Raw genomic sequence first — 15,970 nt, 5'->3', positions numbered from 1 at the left:
GACAGAGCAAGACTCTGTCTCAATAAATAAAATAAATAAGTAAGTAAGTAAGTAAGTAAATCGATTGTGAGGGATAGAGATGAGGGGTTGTAACCCTGAGAACAATTACAGTGATTGAGGATGAACTCTGTCTCACTGGTTCTCTTCCAAGTTTCCCCTTAGGAGAGGCCCACAGGAGCGTATCTCATTGTGCCTTGGCATCTGCTTTTTGAAGAATCTGAAGGACACCTGGAGTGGGTCAGAGTCAGGCAGCAACTTGGAATTTCTTCTTTTCAGCATCATCTCTTAGGCTCTTTATCTCTCCAAGGTCGAAGATGTCATTTTGACTACAGAAGGCACTTCCTGAATTTTAAGTGCTCTTTAAGGCCTGAAAGCAAATTTTGTTATTAAATTGCCTCAAACTGAAAGTATTTTCTCTTACTAGCCTGTAATATTTGAGGTAAGGTTAGAAGGAAGAAGGATTTTAGAAAAGAGGCACAATTTTGTATAAGCCTCTGATTCTCAGCCTTAATTTTAACTACCAACAAACCCTCTTATTTCCTCTCCTGGACTTTATATTGTGAAAGCTTTCGTCGGTCAAGACACTTATTTAGATATTTTACCTGTTTATGTTAGCAAGGGACATATATCCCTGCCAAGCAGTGCTTCTGAGCAACATTCGATAACCAGTGCTAAACTCTGTTTACTTGATTGTATATATCAGTATGTAAAGAAACTTAATGTTTTAATTAAGTGTAGATGTATTGCAGGTAAATGCATGATGGCTTTGACTAGCTGTCATATCTCTGTGAATGTATGCAGATTGAGGACTACCACCCTCAGCTCTGGTGACCTCTGTCCTCTTTGAGCCGCTATTTCTGATACTGGGTTTTGTCCTTGCCTGGCTTGCTTGACCTTTCAGGTAATATTGTTCTATCCATGGTTCCCAGCTTCACTTCCTCTCTCTCCCTGAGCGAGCCTATCCTGATGATGGAGGAATTTATACATGTTGGGAGTTACTGTGACTCTTCTCCAACCTTCTGTGTCTTAATATTTATGATTAGTTTTCTCACCTTGTTTCTGAAACATGGACCTCAGAATTGTCCTGCAAATGTACAGATTAGAGTCCAGCTTCTTCCATATATTAGGCCATCTGTAGGACTTTTTCCTGAAGTAACTGACATTCGTACTGCCTGTGTACAGTGTAATATACTACTGAGTCCAAAACAAAGCTTTAAGATACATTTTTGATAGTGTGAGGTAAGTAGATGATAAGAAATCAAAAGGTGGATGACAGTTGGTACAGGTGCTTTAGACATAGATATGTTGGTGTGCAAGTTAAAGTGCAAAGGAGATGGAACTCAAGGAAACAAACACAAAAAACCTGGAAATTTAAAACTCTGTTGTTGGCCGGGCGCGGTGGCTCACGCTTGTAATCCCAGCACTTTGGGAGGCCGAGGCAGGTGGATCACGAGGTCAGGAGATTGAGACCATCCTGGCTAACACAGTAAAACCCTGTCTCTACTAAAAATACAGAAAATTAGCCGGGTGTGGTGGCATGTGCCTGTAGTCCCAGCTACTTGGGCACCTATAGTTCCAGCTACTCACTTGAACGCGGGAGGCAGAGGTTGCAGTGAGCCGAGATCGCGCCACTGCACTCCAGCTTGGGCAACAGAGCAAGACTCCGTCTCAAAACAAACAAACAAACAAACAAACAAAAAACACCAAACAAAATCAACTCCGTTGTTACCTGTATTTGCTCCTAGAAAATTTGCAATGAGAAAAGCAGGACTGGCTCCAAAACGCCTTTGAGAATCAAGTGATCCACGTCTCTCCAGAAGTTTCAAAGATTTCTTTCCCTATGGAGATGTTTTCCCCTTGATTTTCATGACCTTGATGGAGATGTGTTCTGATTTGTTGCTGCAGAAATAACTCATAAATTCTGAAGCAATCTAAAACCTTTGTCTGCTAGTCTCATCATCATATAATTGTTTGGCGGTGACTCTTACCAAGTTTGACTGCTTTGTATACCCTGTGCTTCAAAGAACACCTTTCATCATATTTGTCCCTCCATTTTCATGCCATATTTGCCAGCATTTCTGTGGGTATTAAGACAGTTGACATGCAGCGGGAGTATAACCATATTTCACTACGAAGTTGTAGTCCTGAGAATGATTGCATTATTGGGGCTGAAGATTTCATATTTCAACAAAGCAATGTGATTCTATTTATGTGACTTAGATGTATAGGACTTCCCCAATAATGTTAATCACCTTAGCCATGACTACTACAAAAAGTAAAGTGTTTTTATTTAAAAATGATTACAGATTGTATAATAGACAATATTACTTTGGTATTTGAAAGTTATTGCCTTTCCCCTCCTAATTTTACATATTCTTTGCAAATACAGTCAACCCTTGAACAGTGCAGAGGTTGGGGCAGCAGCCGCTGTGCAGTCGAAAATTCAAGTATAACTTTTGATTCCCTCAAAACTTTACTACTAATAGCTTACTATTGGCCGGAAGCATTACCAGTAATGTAAACAGTGCACACTTACTTTGTATGTTATATGTATTATATACTGTGTTCTTACAATAAAGTAAGTTAAAGAAAATGTTATTAAGAAAATCATAAGGAACAGAAAATATGTTTACTAATCATTAAGTGGAGATGGATCACCACAGAGGTCTTCATCCTTGTCCTCTTCCTGTTAAGTAACTGGCTGAGGAGCAGGAAGTGAGGATGGGTAGGTCTTACTGTTTCAGCAGGGGCAAAGGGGAAGGAAAATCCAGAAATAAGTGGACCTGTGCAGTTCAAACCAGCATTGTTCAGGGGTCAACTGAGTTTTTCAAGTGTTTATTTGGGAGTTATGGTGAGCAGTGCAGTGTGGATCTTAATAGGTGCATATTCCAAAGCCTTCACTCTCCCTTTTCACCTTTTTACCCATTATTTTTGAATAATGGGTAGGAAACTCTTCGAAATTATTTGTTCCTCCAAGTAACACTAATGTGAGACTGGAAGAACATATGTGTATAGTGGAAATGCTTGGATAATTGGGTTAGACTTGATGAGAGGGGTGAGACCATATGCGTGGTGAGACATCTTGTCAGGGCAGGACAGGATGCTCTCTGAAAAGCAAGTTTTAGACTTAACTCTCCCACTCTGTGTGTGTGTGTGTGTGTGTGTGTGTGTGTGTGTGTGTGTATGTGTGTGCGCGCAAATAACTTTATCTCTCTAGATACCAATTTTCTCAACTTTTTAAAAGCAAAGATTAGATCAGTGTTTGTCAGATTTGGATTGATGCTCATTAGGAACCAATATTAACGCAACAGTGTGTCACATGTAGTACAGCTACGTATTGTTTCATAATTCTTTTGATTCACCTCTCTGTTTCTCTTTTGTAGGCTTGTGATCTTTAAAATGTGTTTCTTGTTGGTCATAGTAAAAAAAGTTTGGTGGTCATTCGCCTAGGTTAGGGTTGGCATACTGTGGTCCGTGTGCCAAATCCATCCCAAATCTAACAGATCTGCCTGGTTATGTGCAGCCCATGAGCTAAAAGTGGTTTTCACATGTTTAAATGGTTAAAACAATTGAGAGGAAAATAAAGCTTTGTGGCACATGAAAATGATATGAAATTCATATTTGTGTCCACAAATAACATTTTGTTGGAATGCAGCCATGCCTTGTTTTTTAATGCATTATCTATGACTGTTTTTGTGCTACCATTGCAGAGTTGAATGGCTGTGACAGAGACCATGTGGCCTGAAAAGCCTATCCGGCTCTTTGTAGGAGAAGTTTGCTGACCCCTGTAGCCATTCTGAAGGCTTTATGGTTCTATATTTGTGATAAAATGTCAAATATAGTTTAGGTCAAAGGTATTTCCAAAGTACTCAGAAATGCTTATTTTAAAAAATACGTTGAGGATGGTAATTCTTGTTTGCTTATTTGTCTAGTCTTCTGCATCTTATTTTTGAGCAAATGATGACATTTTGTGAATTATTTGCCAACTTATCACAGTCCCTTCCTGAATGCATTGTAAATGAATGATGTCAAAATTAATGAAGAATTACTGTTTTATCACTTTCAGAAAAAGGAAGCATTAGACTCCTTTAAATTATTTCAGTGAAAATATCCTGATTGTTATTTTGAATTTCTACTGTACAGTTTTCTTATGTGCAATCACTGTTTTAAAGAAAGTTCAGTATAAAATGAATAAAACTTGGTTAAAAATCTCTTTACCTCCAAATGGAAGAGAAACAGTCCATTATAAGTAAGATTCATATCTCAATGTACGTAGCACACTGACATTTAAAAAATTGTATTGTGAACACATACTGATGATTACTTAAGCCTATATTTTTAGTTTAAGTTGGATTTAAAATTAAATTCATCTCTTATTTTAAAGTATGCTTAGCATTTTTTCCTGCTTTTATAGTCCGTAACATTAGAGAGTAAGAAGAAATCACTTTTTGTCCCATCCTGCAGAGATAACCATTATTAACATTTTGATTTATTTTCTTTCCATTGTTTTTTCATATATCATTGAGACAGGGTCTTGCTCTGTCGCCCAGGCTGGAGTGCAGTAGCACGATCTTGGCTCACTGCAACCTTTGCCTCCCAGTTCAAGTGATTCTCTTGCCTCAGCCTCCTGAGTAGCTGGGATTACAGGCGCGTGCCATCACGTCCAGCTAATTTTATGTATTTTTAGTAGAGATGGGGTTTCACCGTGTTAGTCAGGATGGTCTCGATCTCCCACCCTTGTGATCCACCCACTTCGGCCTCCCATAGTGCTGGGATTACAGGTGTGAGCCACCGTGCCCGGCAAAAAAAAACAAAAACAAAAAAAACCAAAACTGTATTTAAAAAAAAAGTTTTATTATAAATTTATTATAATTTTATATAATATGTATTGCCTGTTTTAAAAAACATTCAAGGTATTAAAAATTTACGCTTATGAAAATAAAATGAAAAATAAGGGAAAGGAAACAGTGACAAGCACAAAAGCATGATTAACTTCGCTCCAAATGAGAGAAATGTAAATTAAGATGTACTGAGATATCATTTTCCACGTATCAAATTGGCTAAAATCTAATTGAACATCACATTCTATCGATGAGGTTATGGAAAAACAGCCTCTCTCGTACGTTAAGGGTGGAAATGTCAGTTGAGAATACCACTGGTAGAGGACGATCTGACAGATTCTATCAAGATTAACATGCATGTTTCCGTTGACATGTCAGTCCCACATCTGGGAATTTGTGAGATCTGTTTATCTCAAATCTCACATGTCTGTGTGCACACATAGTTTGTGTATGTGTGAAGTGGCATCCAAAGTTTTTCATTGCAGAATTGGTTTGAGATTGGATACAACTCAAGTGCCTATCTGTCAGGGACTAGTTAAATAAATTATGGTGTAACCTTTTTATGAATAATGTGCACTGGTTGAACAAAAAGCTGCCTGTACCCTGATAGAGCTGTAAGGTGTATTATGAAATGAAATAAACAAGATGCTTGTTTTATGACACTTTAGATTTTGTATCAGAGAGAGGGAAAAGCAATCTACATTTATGTTTTCATCAAGTAAAATCTGGAAGAAAAGTAGTTCCCTGATTATGTGGATGGAAGATACGGGTTGTGTTAATAAGTGAGACTTGTCATTTTATGCTTTTATGTCATACTTGATTTTGTGTAATGCCAGCATATTACCTTTTCAGAAATTTTAAATTAAAAAGTAGATAAAGAATTGTGGCAAAGGCAAAATAAGGAAAACAAAACCGTAGATTTCTTATATGAAGTTCAGAATGGCTTGGAAAACACAGGTACTTCTGGAATTGAGGCAGTACTGGAAGAAGTATTGATAGGAGCAAAAACAGCAGATAGCTTTTATTAAAGGCATTTTGTGGGCCAGACACACAATTCAGTAACAAACATTTTATATGCAGTGTATATATGCATATAAAGTGTGCCATTTAATACTATAACAGCTCTATGAGGAAGGTGCTCTTATTTCTCTTATTTTACAGAAGAGTAGGTTGAAGCTCAAGGTTGTTGAGTTATGCTGCTGGTAAATGGCAGAGCCAAGAGCCAAACCCTGGTCTATATCATGAGCCTATCCTGTTGATCATATATATGTACTGATCACATATATATGTTATACTCTCTGTAAAGAAGATGCTCTTGAATCTTCTTTCTAGCAGATACAGATAATAATATGGAACCTCAGAGCATACTGTTATGTGATGAACATTTCCCATAATGTTCTTACAATAAACATAGCAATGAGATTTACTAAATTATTTCTTGTAGTGTTGCTCTGTGGTTGAAAACCTAACAACGTACAATTTTGCTGGTGGCCACGTATCACATATTTTTTTCAGTATGGACTGAATAGGCTGTATATTTTCCAGACAGTCCTGCATAAATTATTCCTTTCCGTGCCAAGTCTTCGGTAAGTGTTGAATGGCAGTAAGTTTGAGGTGACAGTCCCTGAGAGTACCTAGAATGTTTGTTGTTTTGACTGGAAAGCCATGTATTTCAATAAGAGGCTGGGGTAAAGGAAGAAAGAGTTCATTCTTTTATAAAAGTTGATCTGCTTAACAGAAATACATGTCTGAAAAGCTGTTTCCCCTTTTTTTTTTTTTTTTTTTTTTTTTTGAGATGGAGTCTCTGTCTTCCAGGCTGGAGCGCAGTGGCACAGTCTCAGCTCGCTGCAACCTCTGCATTCCAGGTTCAAGCAATTCTCCTGCCTCAGCCTCCTGAGTAGCTGGGATTAGAGGTGCCCACCACCACACACAGCCAATTTTTGTATTTTCAGTAGAGATGGGGTTTCACCACATTGGCCAGGCTGGTCTCAAACTCCTGACCTCGTGATCCTCCTGCCTTGGCCTCCCAGAGTGCTGAGATTACAGGCGTGAGCCACCATGCCCCGCCTTTCCTCTTTATTAAAGAGGGCTTAGGGCAGGGCAAAGATTTCTCTCAAGTATTTTAGATCTAGTCTAATATAAATGGGCAATTATATCCCCCAAAATACAGTGTTAGAGGTTTACAAACAGGTATCTAGGCTATTTTCAACTTGCACATGATTTGGCCTAACTTGCAGAGGGGCTTTTTTTTTTTTTTTTTTTTTTTTTACCCATTGCCAGCCTTTAAAATTTGGGAGATTTCCACATCTCCCAAACAAGTCCAAGTTTCTGGTGTTTCTTGAAGGTTGTCAACAACCTTCACCTCTGTTTCCTGCCTAGCAGCAGTCAGCTTGTTTTTAGACCGAGGCTGTGGTCCTTGGTTTTCCACAGTTCCTGCCCGTCAGCCTCATTCATTTCTCATACCTACTGGCCCCTGTAGGACCCAAGCTCTTTGACCCTGTTTTGCGTTATGGAACATCACTGTGCAACTGAGCTGTTAAAACTAGCCTTCTGATAATATTTTGCTAAAAAATCAAAAACCAAACCTTTGTGAATTTTTTACATATTTGTGGCATATGTCAACCTTATTTATTAATTAAATAAATTATTCTGACAAATAGATATATTTAGTCATTCACCCATTCTTGACCACTTAAATTTTCATGTGGTATATTTGAGTATGTGAAAGTGCCATATTGTTCACTGTTGACCGTCTGGTTAATGTAAATTCTGAATTTATTTATGTGTTACTGTAATTGAGAGCTTTTAAAAAAGCTTGTTTCTTTATAATTGGCATTTTAAAGTTATGACATTAAACTTACATCAAGAATGTGCAGCTTGATTTTTTGATACTACATCTTTTTTTCCTGATAGACTACTGTGTCGGTAATGAGTTATTTTTTATAGAATAAAATTAAAAGTAAATTATTCTTAACTGTTTAGTAGATTAAGATTAGTTTTAGCACTTTACCTTTTTTTTTGTTTGTTTGTTTTTGTTTTTTAAGACGCAGTCTTGCTCTGTCACCAGGCTGGAATGCAGTGGCTCCATCTCGGCTCACTGCAACCTCCACCTCCCGGGTTCAAATGATTTTCCTGCCTCAGCCTCCTGAGTAGCTGGGACTACAGGCATGTGCCACCACGCCCAGCTAATTTTTGTATTTTTAGTAGAGACGGGATTTCATCACGTTGGCCGGGATGGTCTCGATCTTTTGTCCTCGTGATCCGCCCGTCTCGGCCTCCCAAAATGCTGGGATTACAGGCGTGAGCCACCATGCCCAGCTGCGTTGTACTTATTTTTTTAATATCCCTTTTTTTTATATGTTTAACTATCATACCTTCTGATATTTTCCTGGTAATTTTTAATTTTTCAATTAGCGTAGGTTCTTGGCTTATTTTAAATTTAAGGTTATACTGTAATATTGTTACATATATTTCTAAATTATATGAGAGTTAATATCCTTTAATCATGGAAAAGTATCTTTGTGCAGGAGACTAGTTTCAGATTTGCCTGAAGTTTAAGACTGTCAGTGTTTAATGGATTCTTGAGATTTTGTTATAAACTATTTTGGTACACTTTCTCACCCTGCTCTCAATAAATCTATAAGCCACAGTTCTAATCTGCATTACTTATCTTCAGTTGAAGCGAACAAACTCGAAATTTAAATCAGTGCATATAATCACCTTCCTCTTTAAGAATAAGTTTTACATGAGAAGTAGCCATGTATTAACACTAGCGGGACTTTGTGGCCAGTCTACCCGGAGTTCCAGACAGTCTGGCTTTAGGAACCAAATCTGTTCTGTTTTGGCTATATTTTGGTGTCACCTGTTTTGTCACAGTTTGGTGATCATTGTCTTCGTTTGCTTAAATATTGATGGGGTAAAGATTGTGGGTTCTATGGGTGACACTGTCTATTAGGACGGTGGCAGGGATTATAGGAATTTTCTAGTTAGTGAATGTTTATTTTGTTGGCGTCATTCAGGGAGAGATCCAGTCTAGAGAATTTTGCGTGCTCAGGGAATCATCATCTGCTCCCTCAAACAGATGTTTCCCTTCCCTCTACCTTTCCTTTCCCACCACAAAAGAGAGGAGAGATTCTACAGAACATGCAGGCTGACTGCCAATTGCATTTTAGCTAAATTCCAGACAGGTGGGTTTTAAAAAAATTATTCTTATATAATCTCTGGCTTTTCAGATCTTTATACCTTCTAGTAATGCTGCTATTATGTATACAAAATTATTTGCCCAAGGGTTAGATACTGAAACCACACCATTTCTATGAGGAAAGGCATAAATAGACGTTCAAGGTTTTTTTTTTTTTTTTTTTTAATGATTGGACTTGTGGCTGTATTCTATGTGGTTATTTTCTAGAACTCAGATTCTGATACTGATTTTTGTCTTGTTATGTATTGCTAATTTTTTTGTATGCAAAATATGTAGATAGAGGAATTTATCATTTTAAGAATTTTTATCATACACTTTTTTCATTCAAAATTTATTTTGGAGAAAGTTGTACATTAGTGTATAATAATACATTTTGGTTAAACCTTTATGATTTCAGGACAAAAATTGCTCAAGATATTGAAAGGCTAATACATCAGAGTGATATCATAGATCGTGTGGTATATGACTTAGATAACCCAAAGTAAGTCTTGATTTTAATAAACTTTTATTCGTTTTAAGTTTTTCTATAAAATTTTAGTATTATTTCTAAAAGGTAAAAAAATATTCTGTGAAAAATGTTGGTAGTTTTTAAAATAATAAAAAAATAGTTAATTTATAACTAGTTGCGACTTAATTAGGTTTTCATCCTTTGGGATGTAATGGTAATGGTAAGTCATGTTTACCTACTTAACTCTATCACGAGATTTTGTTTGTTTTTAGGTAGATTTTTAATGGGCTTAAGGTAATGGTTACACAGTGATGTTGTATTTTTAAAGAACTGAAATTACTTTCACTAGGAGAGTGGATATTTTACATGAAATGCTGGCTTGTCCTGCAATACTGAGCCTTCGTTTCATTGGGATAACAAGTTACCATCCCTTTAGAAGGAGCATCTGCTTGATCCTTCTCCACAGTCCTCCCCATACCCTGTTGTCTCTCGCTGCTTATAATTGGCTCATTTAGGTTGCCTGCTCAATCTTTGGAATGCATTTTTTTTTTTTTTGTGATCCTTGATGTGTTAGTCATTTACTATTTAAGATTGTCACTGATATCATCACATTTTAGGATTTAAATATAAGTAAATAAATGAAAATTACAAATACTGAGTTTGACTCTTATTTAGTCAGCTGCCTTCTCGTATGAGAAATTCAATTAGCCCTCAGTGGCTTTCTTCTCTCCCTCAACATACTAATATTTTTGGAAAATTTCACATCTTGCCAATCGTATTTGGAGGAAAAAAGCACTTTTTCTTTTTGAGATGGAGTCTCATTCACTCTGTCGCCCAGGCTGGAGTGCTGTGGTGCAGACTCAGCTCACTGCAATCTCTGCCTCTTAGGCTTAAGTGATCCTCCTGCTTCAGCGTCCCGAGTAGCTGGGACTACAGACAAGTGCTACCACACCTGGCTAATATTTTTGTATTTTTAGTAGAGACGGAGTTTTGCCATGTTGGCCAGGATGGTCTCGAACTCCTGACCTCAGGTGATCTGACCGCCTTGGCCTCCCAAAGTGCCAGGATTACAAGCATGAACCACCGTGCCTGGCTAAAACACTTTTTTTTTTTTTTTAAAGTTTTGTTAGATAAAAGTATAAGCTGTAGCAAAGCTAATGACTACATTTGAAATAATACTGTTATAGAAGAGAAGAAACATATACCTTATTTATTTAATTATTTCGACATTGAGAATTCTTTGTCAGATAAGACAGGCAGAGTGGTAGAAGCAGAAACTCAGGAACCCTGAGTGTGGCATACCTGTGCTATTGGACAGAATTATTGAGCATCTTAGAGTCCTAGTCTTCTCTTATTAGAGTGTAGGCTCCAGAAGAGCAAGAGTTTGCGTTCAGTCAGGGAACCAAGCGGACACGTGTCTCAAACAGGATCTGGCACCTAGTAGATACATGGTAAATGCTTGTTTAATAATCAGTATGTAAAATGAGGATTAATACGTGTGCTTCTTCATGCTAATGAAATAACGTAATAGGTAATTTAGCTCTTCGATTTGAAAATAATATTTTTACCTGAGAACCGTATGGTTTATGAGAATTATGGCTGCTCAGTACAGGTCACAGCGGTTTTAAAAATGTTCTTTTTTGTATAAAAATAAGTATTTTAGAAATGGCATGCATTCAGTGAGGCAAAAGTTCTTACTATATCAGTATACACATAAGAACAAGTCTCTAATGATAAGTTTGTCCATAAATGTTATCCACATTTAATGTATTGATTGTGCTTGTTTTGTGCTTCAGCTGAAAAATAATGAGGAAGGTGATATGGCAGTAGTGATGTATTTTTAATTATAATTTCATTTAATTTTTGCTCATCTATTTAAATGCAATGTATTTTAATATATTTACTTTAAAAATTTTATTTAGTTACACCATTCCAGAAGAGGGAGATATTTTGAAATTTAACTCCAAATTTGAATCTGGGAATCTGCGCAAAGTAATTCAAATTAGAAAGTAAGTCACTTAAGATTTTCTCATTTTGTATGTGCACAGATATTTTCCTAATTTTCATCAGATTTCTTTGTCTTCTATTTTCAGAAATGAATATGATCTTATTCTGAACTCAGATATAAACAGCAATCATTATCATCAGTGGTTTTACTTTGAAGTCAGTGGAATGCGGCCAGGTGTTGCTTACAGGTTTAACATCATTAACTGTGAAAAGTCCAACAGTCAGTTTAATTATGGTAAGACAATTTTCCTTCCCAATTGAGATGGCATGCAGGCATCTTAACTGTGGAAAAGGGAAGTTTTTTTAACAAAATTATCAACTTTTAAAAAATGTTTCAGTGTCTTGTTTTCTCTAGTTCCCAAAATTCAGATATTATGCAACATTTGAAATAGGTCAAGCTTTTGTTGGTGAAAAAGAGTTACTCTTGTATAGCCAAGTCCTTTAAAGTGTAATGATTGATTTCATCCAAATTGAATGGAACTAAAGGTTTATTATGTATACTCCGACGGTGACATCTGATTGTGTAATTTTTCTTCTTTAGCCTGTTAATATGGTATATTATGTTGATTGATTTTTGAATGTTGAATGAGCCTTTTTTATTTGGAATAAACCCAACTTGGGATAAACAAATCCCAAGTGGGATTTATTTATTCCAAAAAAAAAAAAATATGGAATAAACCCTACTTGGTCATTGTGTATAAATTGCTAATATTTTGTTAATATTTTTTTCATTTCTACTAATGAGGGATATTGGTCTATAGTTGTCTTTCTTTCTTTTTTTTTTTTTTTTTTTTTTTTGTTTGTTTGGTTTGGTACTGTATCTGCTTTTGGTATCATGGTATTACCTCATGAAATGAGTTGGGAAGTGTTCCCTCCTCTTATTTGCTGGAAGCACTTGTGTAGCATTGGTGTTAATTCTTAAACTTTGGTGGAATTCTGCAATGAAACCATCTGAATCTGGAGAGTTCCTTTCTTGATAGTCTTTTAAACTAGAAATGTAACTTTTTTTTTTTTTTGGAGATGGAGTCTTGTTCTATCACCCAAACTGGAGTGCAGTGGTGTGTCTGTGGCCAACTGCAACCTCCACCTCTCAGGTTCACGTGATTCTCCTGCCTCAGACCCCCAAGTGGCTGGTACTATAAGTGCGTGCTACCACGCAGCTAATTTTTGTATTTTTAGTAGAGATGGGGTTTCACCATGTTGGCCAGGCTGGTCTCGAACTCCTGACCTCAAGTGATCTGCCTGCCTTGGCCTCCCAAAGTGCTGGGATTACAGGTGTGACCTAGCACGCCCAGCTAGAAATGTAATTTCTTGAATAGTTTTAGGGGTATTCAAATTATCACTTTTATCTTGAGTGAGTTGTGGTAGTTTGTGCTTTTTAGGAATTGGTGCTTTTTAGGAATGGAACAATGTGCAGGGTTGTTTGTAGTGTTCTCTTACTATCCTTTTGATTTCTGCAGGGTCTGTAGTGATAGCCCCTAATTAATTCCTGCTAATGATAATTTCTTCTCTTTTTTTCTTTGTCAGTCTAACTCTAGAGGTTTATCAGTTTTATTGACTGTTTCGAAGAACTAGTGTTTCATTTCATTGGTTTTCCCTACTGTTTGTCTCATGAGACCGTTTTAAAAAAACTCTGAGTTGTACCCACAAATATCTTTAAAATATTGCCTCATTCAAGGTTTTTGTGTTTAGTACTTTAATATATACAAAACTAAGGATTATTTGTAAGACACCTGGTAGTCAAACATTATGCCTGTGGAAAATAACGTACTTGTATGAACTTAATATCAGCATTTTAAAATTGAAACATCAAGTTTCAAGTATTAATGTTGTAATGACAATCTTTTTGTGTAAAAGAAAAGATTTTTTTTTTTTTCTGGCATACAAGAAAACTTACACTGGGGCTTGAGAAGAAACATATGTATGACAAGTTACAAAATCTCCAAGGTCTCAACCATTTGTTGGAAAGATTGAAAAGCTTTTAATGACTGAGACATGAAATATTTTATCATCCATTTCATTTAAATCCTCTAAGTTGTTAAAAGCACGAATATGATCATGCTCTTTAAGGGGACATTTCTGAAAATTAAAGCTTTCAACAGTTGAAGAGGTTGTTCCCAATTGTCATTATTTATGTGGAAAATAGGATATTGTATACTCTAGAATTACTTCACATGTATGAAAAAAGCTTTAATCAGATTCATTTATTTAATGAAATAATTGTAGGAAGACTTGGTAGCATAATACCTGGTTTAGTTATAAACACTTTTCTAAGATTTTTAAATGGTTTAAGTAATTAATGTTTAAATGTTTATTCTTTTAAATATGTATATTTTTACTAAAAGTTCAGCGAGTATATGGATTTATGTGAATAATGATAGGAATATTCTTGATGCAGTCTATTTCACATTCTTTTGTGATTTTAAACTACTAACTATGGAATGTGATATTTCTCAGGAATATTTGTTAACCTTAAACTTTCAATTAACTTTAAAAATTACCTTAATTGAAACCCATTCAAAGTATTATCAAAATAAGTAAAGAAACCTAGTGATTTCTCTATTTAACTTGTAATGATGCTATATAATATTTTTAGAGGAGAAAAGAACAATTAATTAAATTAATTTTGTTGGTATGTTGGGTGCTCCTTATGAGTTAAATATAAAGGCATATTTATTCCTGACATAATAGTCAATATAATTTTCAGAAGTGCTACAACTAGATTGCATTTTTACTAACTATATTCACTTAAAAATAGAACTCTTAGCACTTTAAACTTTATTAAAAAAATAATATTTTAAATTAAAAATACACGTTTTGGAGCAATGCTTCTCTGTTTCTTAAAAAAACCTATACCTTTATGTGATAGATAAAATAATTCCTCTAGTGTCATTTGAAATTTTAAAATGAATAAAATTCTGTAATTAAAACTAATTCAAAGCAGTGGGACAGATGGCTGCTTTATTTTTAAATTTCCTCTCCTTCTTCCCCCTTCTCCTTTGGATATTCTTGTATGTATATCACACTTTCCAAACTCACTATGTAGTGAATTTGGAAAACAGAATGGTGTTAAGAAAAAAATAAAACCATTGACAATGCATCATCCAGAGATAATCACTTTAACATTTGTTGCTTCTTACCAGCCTTTTTTATAATGCAATGTATGATTTCTGCTTACATATAGTTATGCATTTATTTTTAAAAAAGAAGTCTCATAACCCATGTAATTTCATATTCTGTATTTTAATCAAAATTTATGTTATCAGCATTTTTTTTCTGGTTATTAAATATTCCTGTGAAACATTGTTTTAGGAGACATCCAATAGAAGTATTGTAATTTATCCAAACCTTTCTTTGTAAGACAGTTGTTTCTGATTACTTTCTATTTTAAATATTGCTGAGATAAACATTATTATACATAGATATTTGTGTTTATAATTCAGAGAAGTATCTGTATGCCAGGTACACATGCATGTTTTTCTGATGATAAAACAGTAGATATTAATATGGGAAAGTAAGCAAATTAAAACCAGTTTAACGGAAAATCTTTGGAAAAGGAGCATCCGAAAGAACCATTGTTTAACATTTCGTTATCTGTTCTTAAACTTATTCACATTCACATATATAATTTTAAAATTACATTTTACTCTTTTACAGATTTGGGATTATAGTATGAAAGCTCGTGTGTAACACTACATTTTTTTAAACTATACAATAATTTGTGAAAAAAATTTCCTCATGCCCATTAAATATTATTTGGCAGCATCGTTAGTAATGTCTGTGTAATGTTCTATTGAGTAAGGTACAATAAATGACTTGAATGATAACAGATTGAAGATTTAAATCTTTCTCCACATTTCAAAATTATAAGCTGTCTTGCAGTAGATACCCTTAATTATTTGTTTTCATATATGTGTCTGATTATTGTCATGAATTCCTAGAAGTTGCATTTCTCAAAGAGAATGAACATATGTTGCTGAAGACTAGGGAAAATGGGTACTACAGTGCTGGTGAAGTATTAAATTAGTTCAGCCTTTTTGAAGTGCATTTGATAGTATGTTTTCAGTGTTTATATTTAACAGCATCCATCCAGATTTATTTTGGTATTTTCTGTGAATTGGGATTTAACTTAATCCTATTCTTAGTGGTTAAGTAGCTACAACTAAATTCATTCTTTCTCCAAAGAGTTTTAAAGTGTCGTCAATGAATTTATTGAATTGTTAGACATTTCACATTTACAACTGCATACCTGGTCCACTAATGAAAGGTACAAAATATCATTCAGAAGCCATTAAACATTGTTACTTTGTTTTGGCTGTTACAATGGTCAGGTTAGTAAAAACAGATTAGAACCTGATTGATAAAATGTCACCATAACTTGCTTATAATTCCTCACTTTTTGAATGTGAATTCAATTATTTTGACCTCTTACACATGTGTCTCCATTGGTTTGAAACACCACAGTTCTCATAA

General features: G+C 35.2%; 1 protein-coding gene across 5 annotated transcripts in view; it reads left to right on the top strand.

The window, feature by feature from the left end:
* AGTPBP1 (ATP/GTP binding carboxypeptidase 1) overlaps positions 1-15,970 on the top strand; it is a 198,468-nt gene that overhangs the window by 109,153 nt on the left and 73,345 nt on the right. For all 5 annotated transcript variants that reach the window (XR_007719870.1, XM_050761609.1, XM_050761610.1 and 2 more), the window contains exons 15-17: positions 9,440-9,523; positions 11,413-11,499; positions 11,584-11,732. Coding sequence is in view for 4 of the 5 variants with exons in the window: in XM_050761609.1 (XP_050617566.1) it covers positions 9,440-9,523; positions 11,413-11,499; positions 11,584-11,732 (320 nt within the window). In the remaining variant the exon portion in view is untranslated. The remainder of the gene's footprint in view (positions 1-9,439; positions 9,524-11,412; positions 11,500-11,583; positions 11,733-15,970) is intronic.

Source organism: Macaca thibetana, chromosome 15 (genome assembly GCF_024542745.1).
Source record: "Macaca thibetana thibetana isolate TM-01 chromosome 15, ASM2454274v1, whole genome shotgun sequence".
NCBI lineage: Eukaryota > Metazoa > Chordata > Mammalia > Primates > Cercopithecidae > Macaca > Macaca thibetana.
This window is presented reverse-complemented; position numbering and strand designations above follow the sequence as displayed.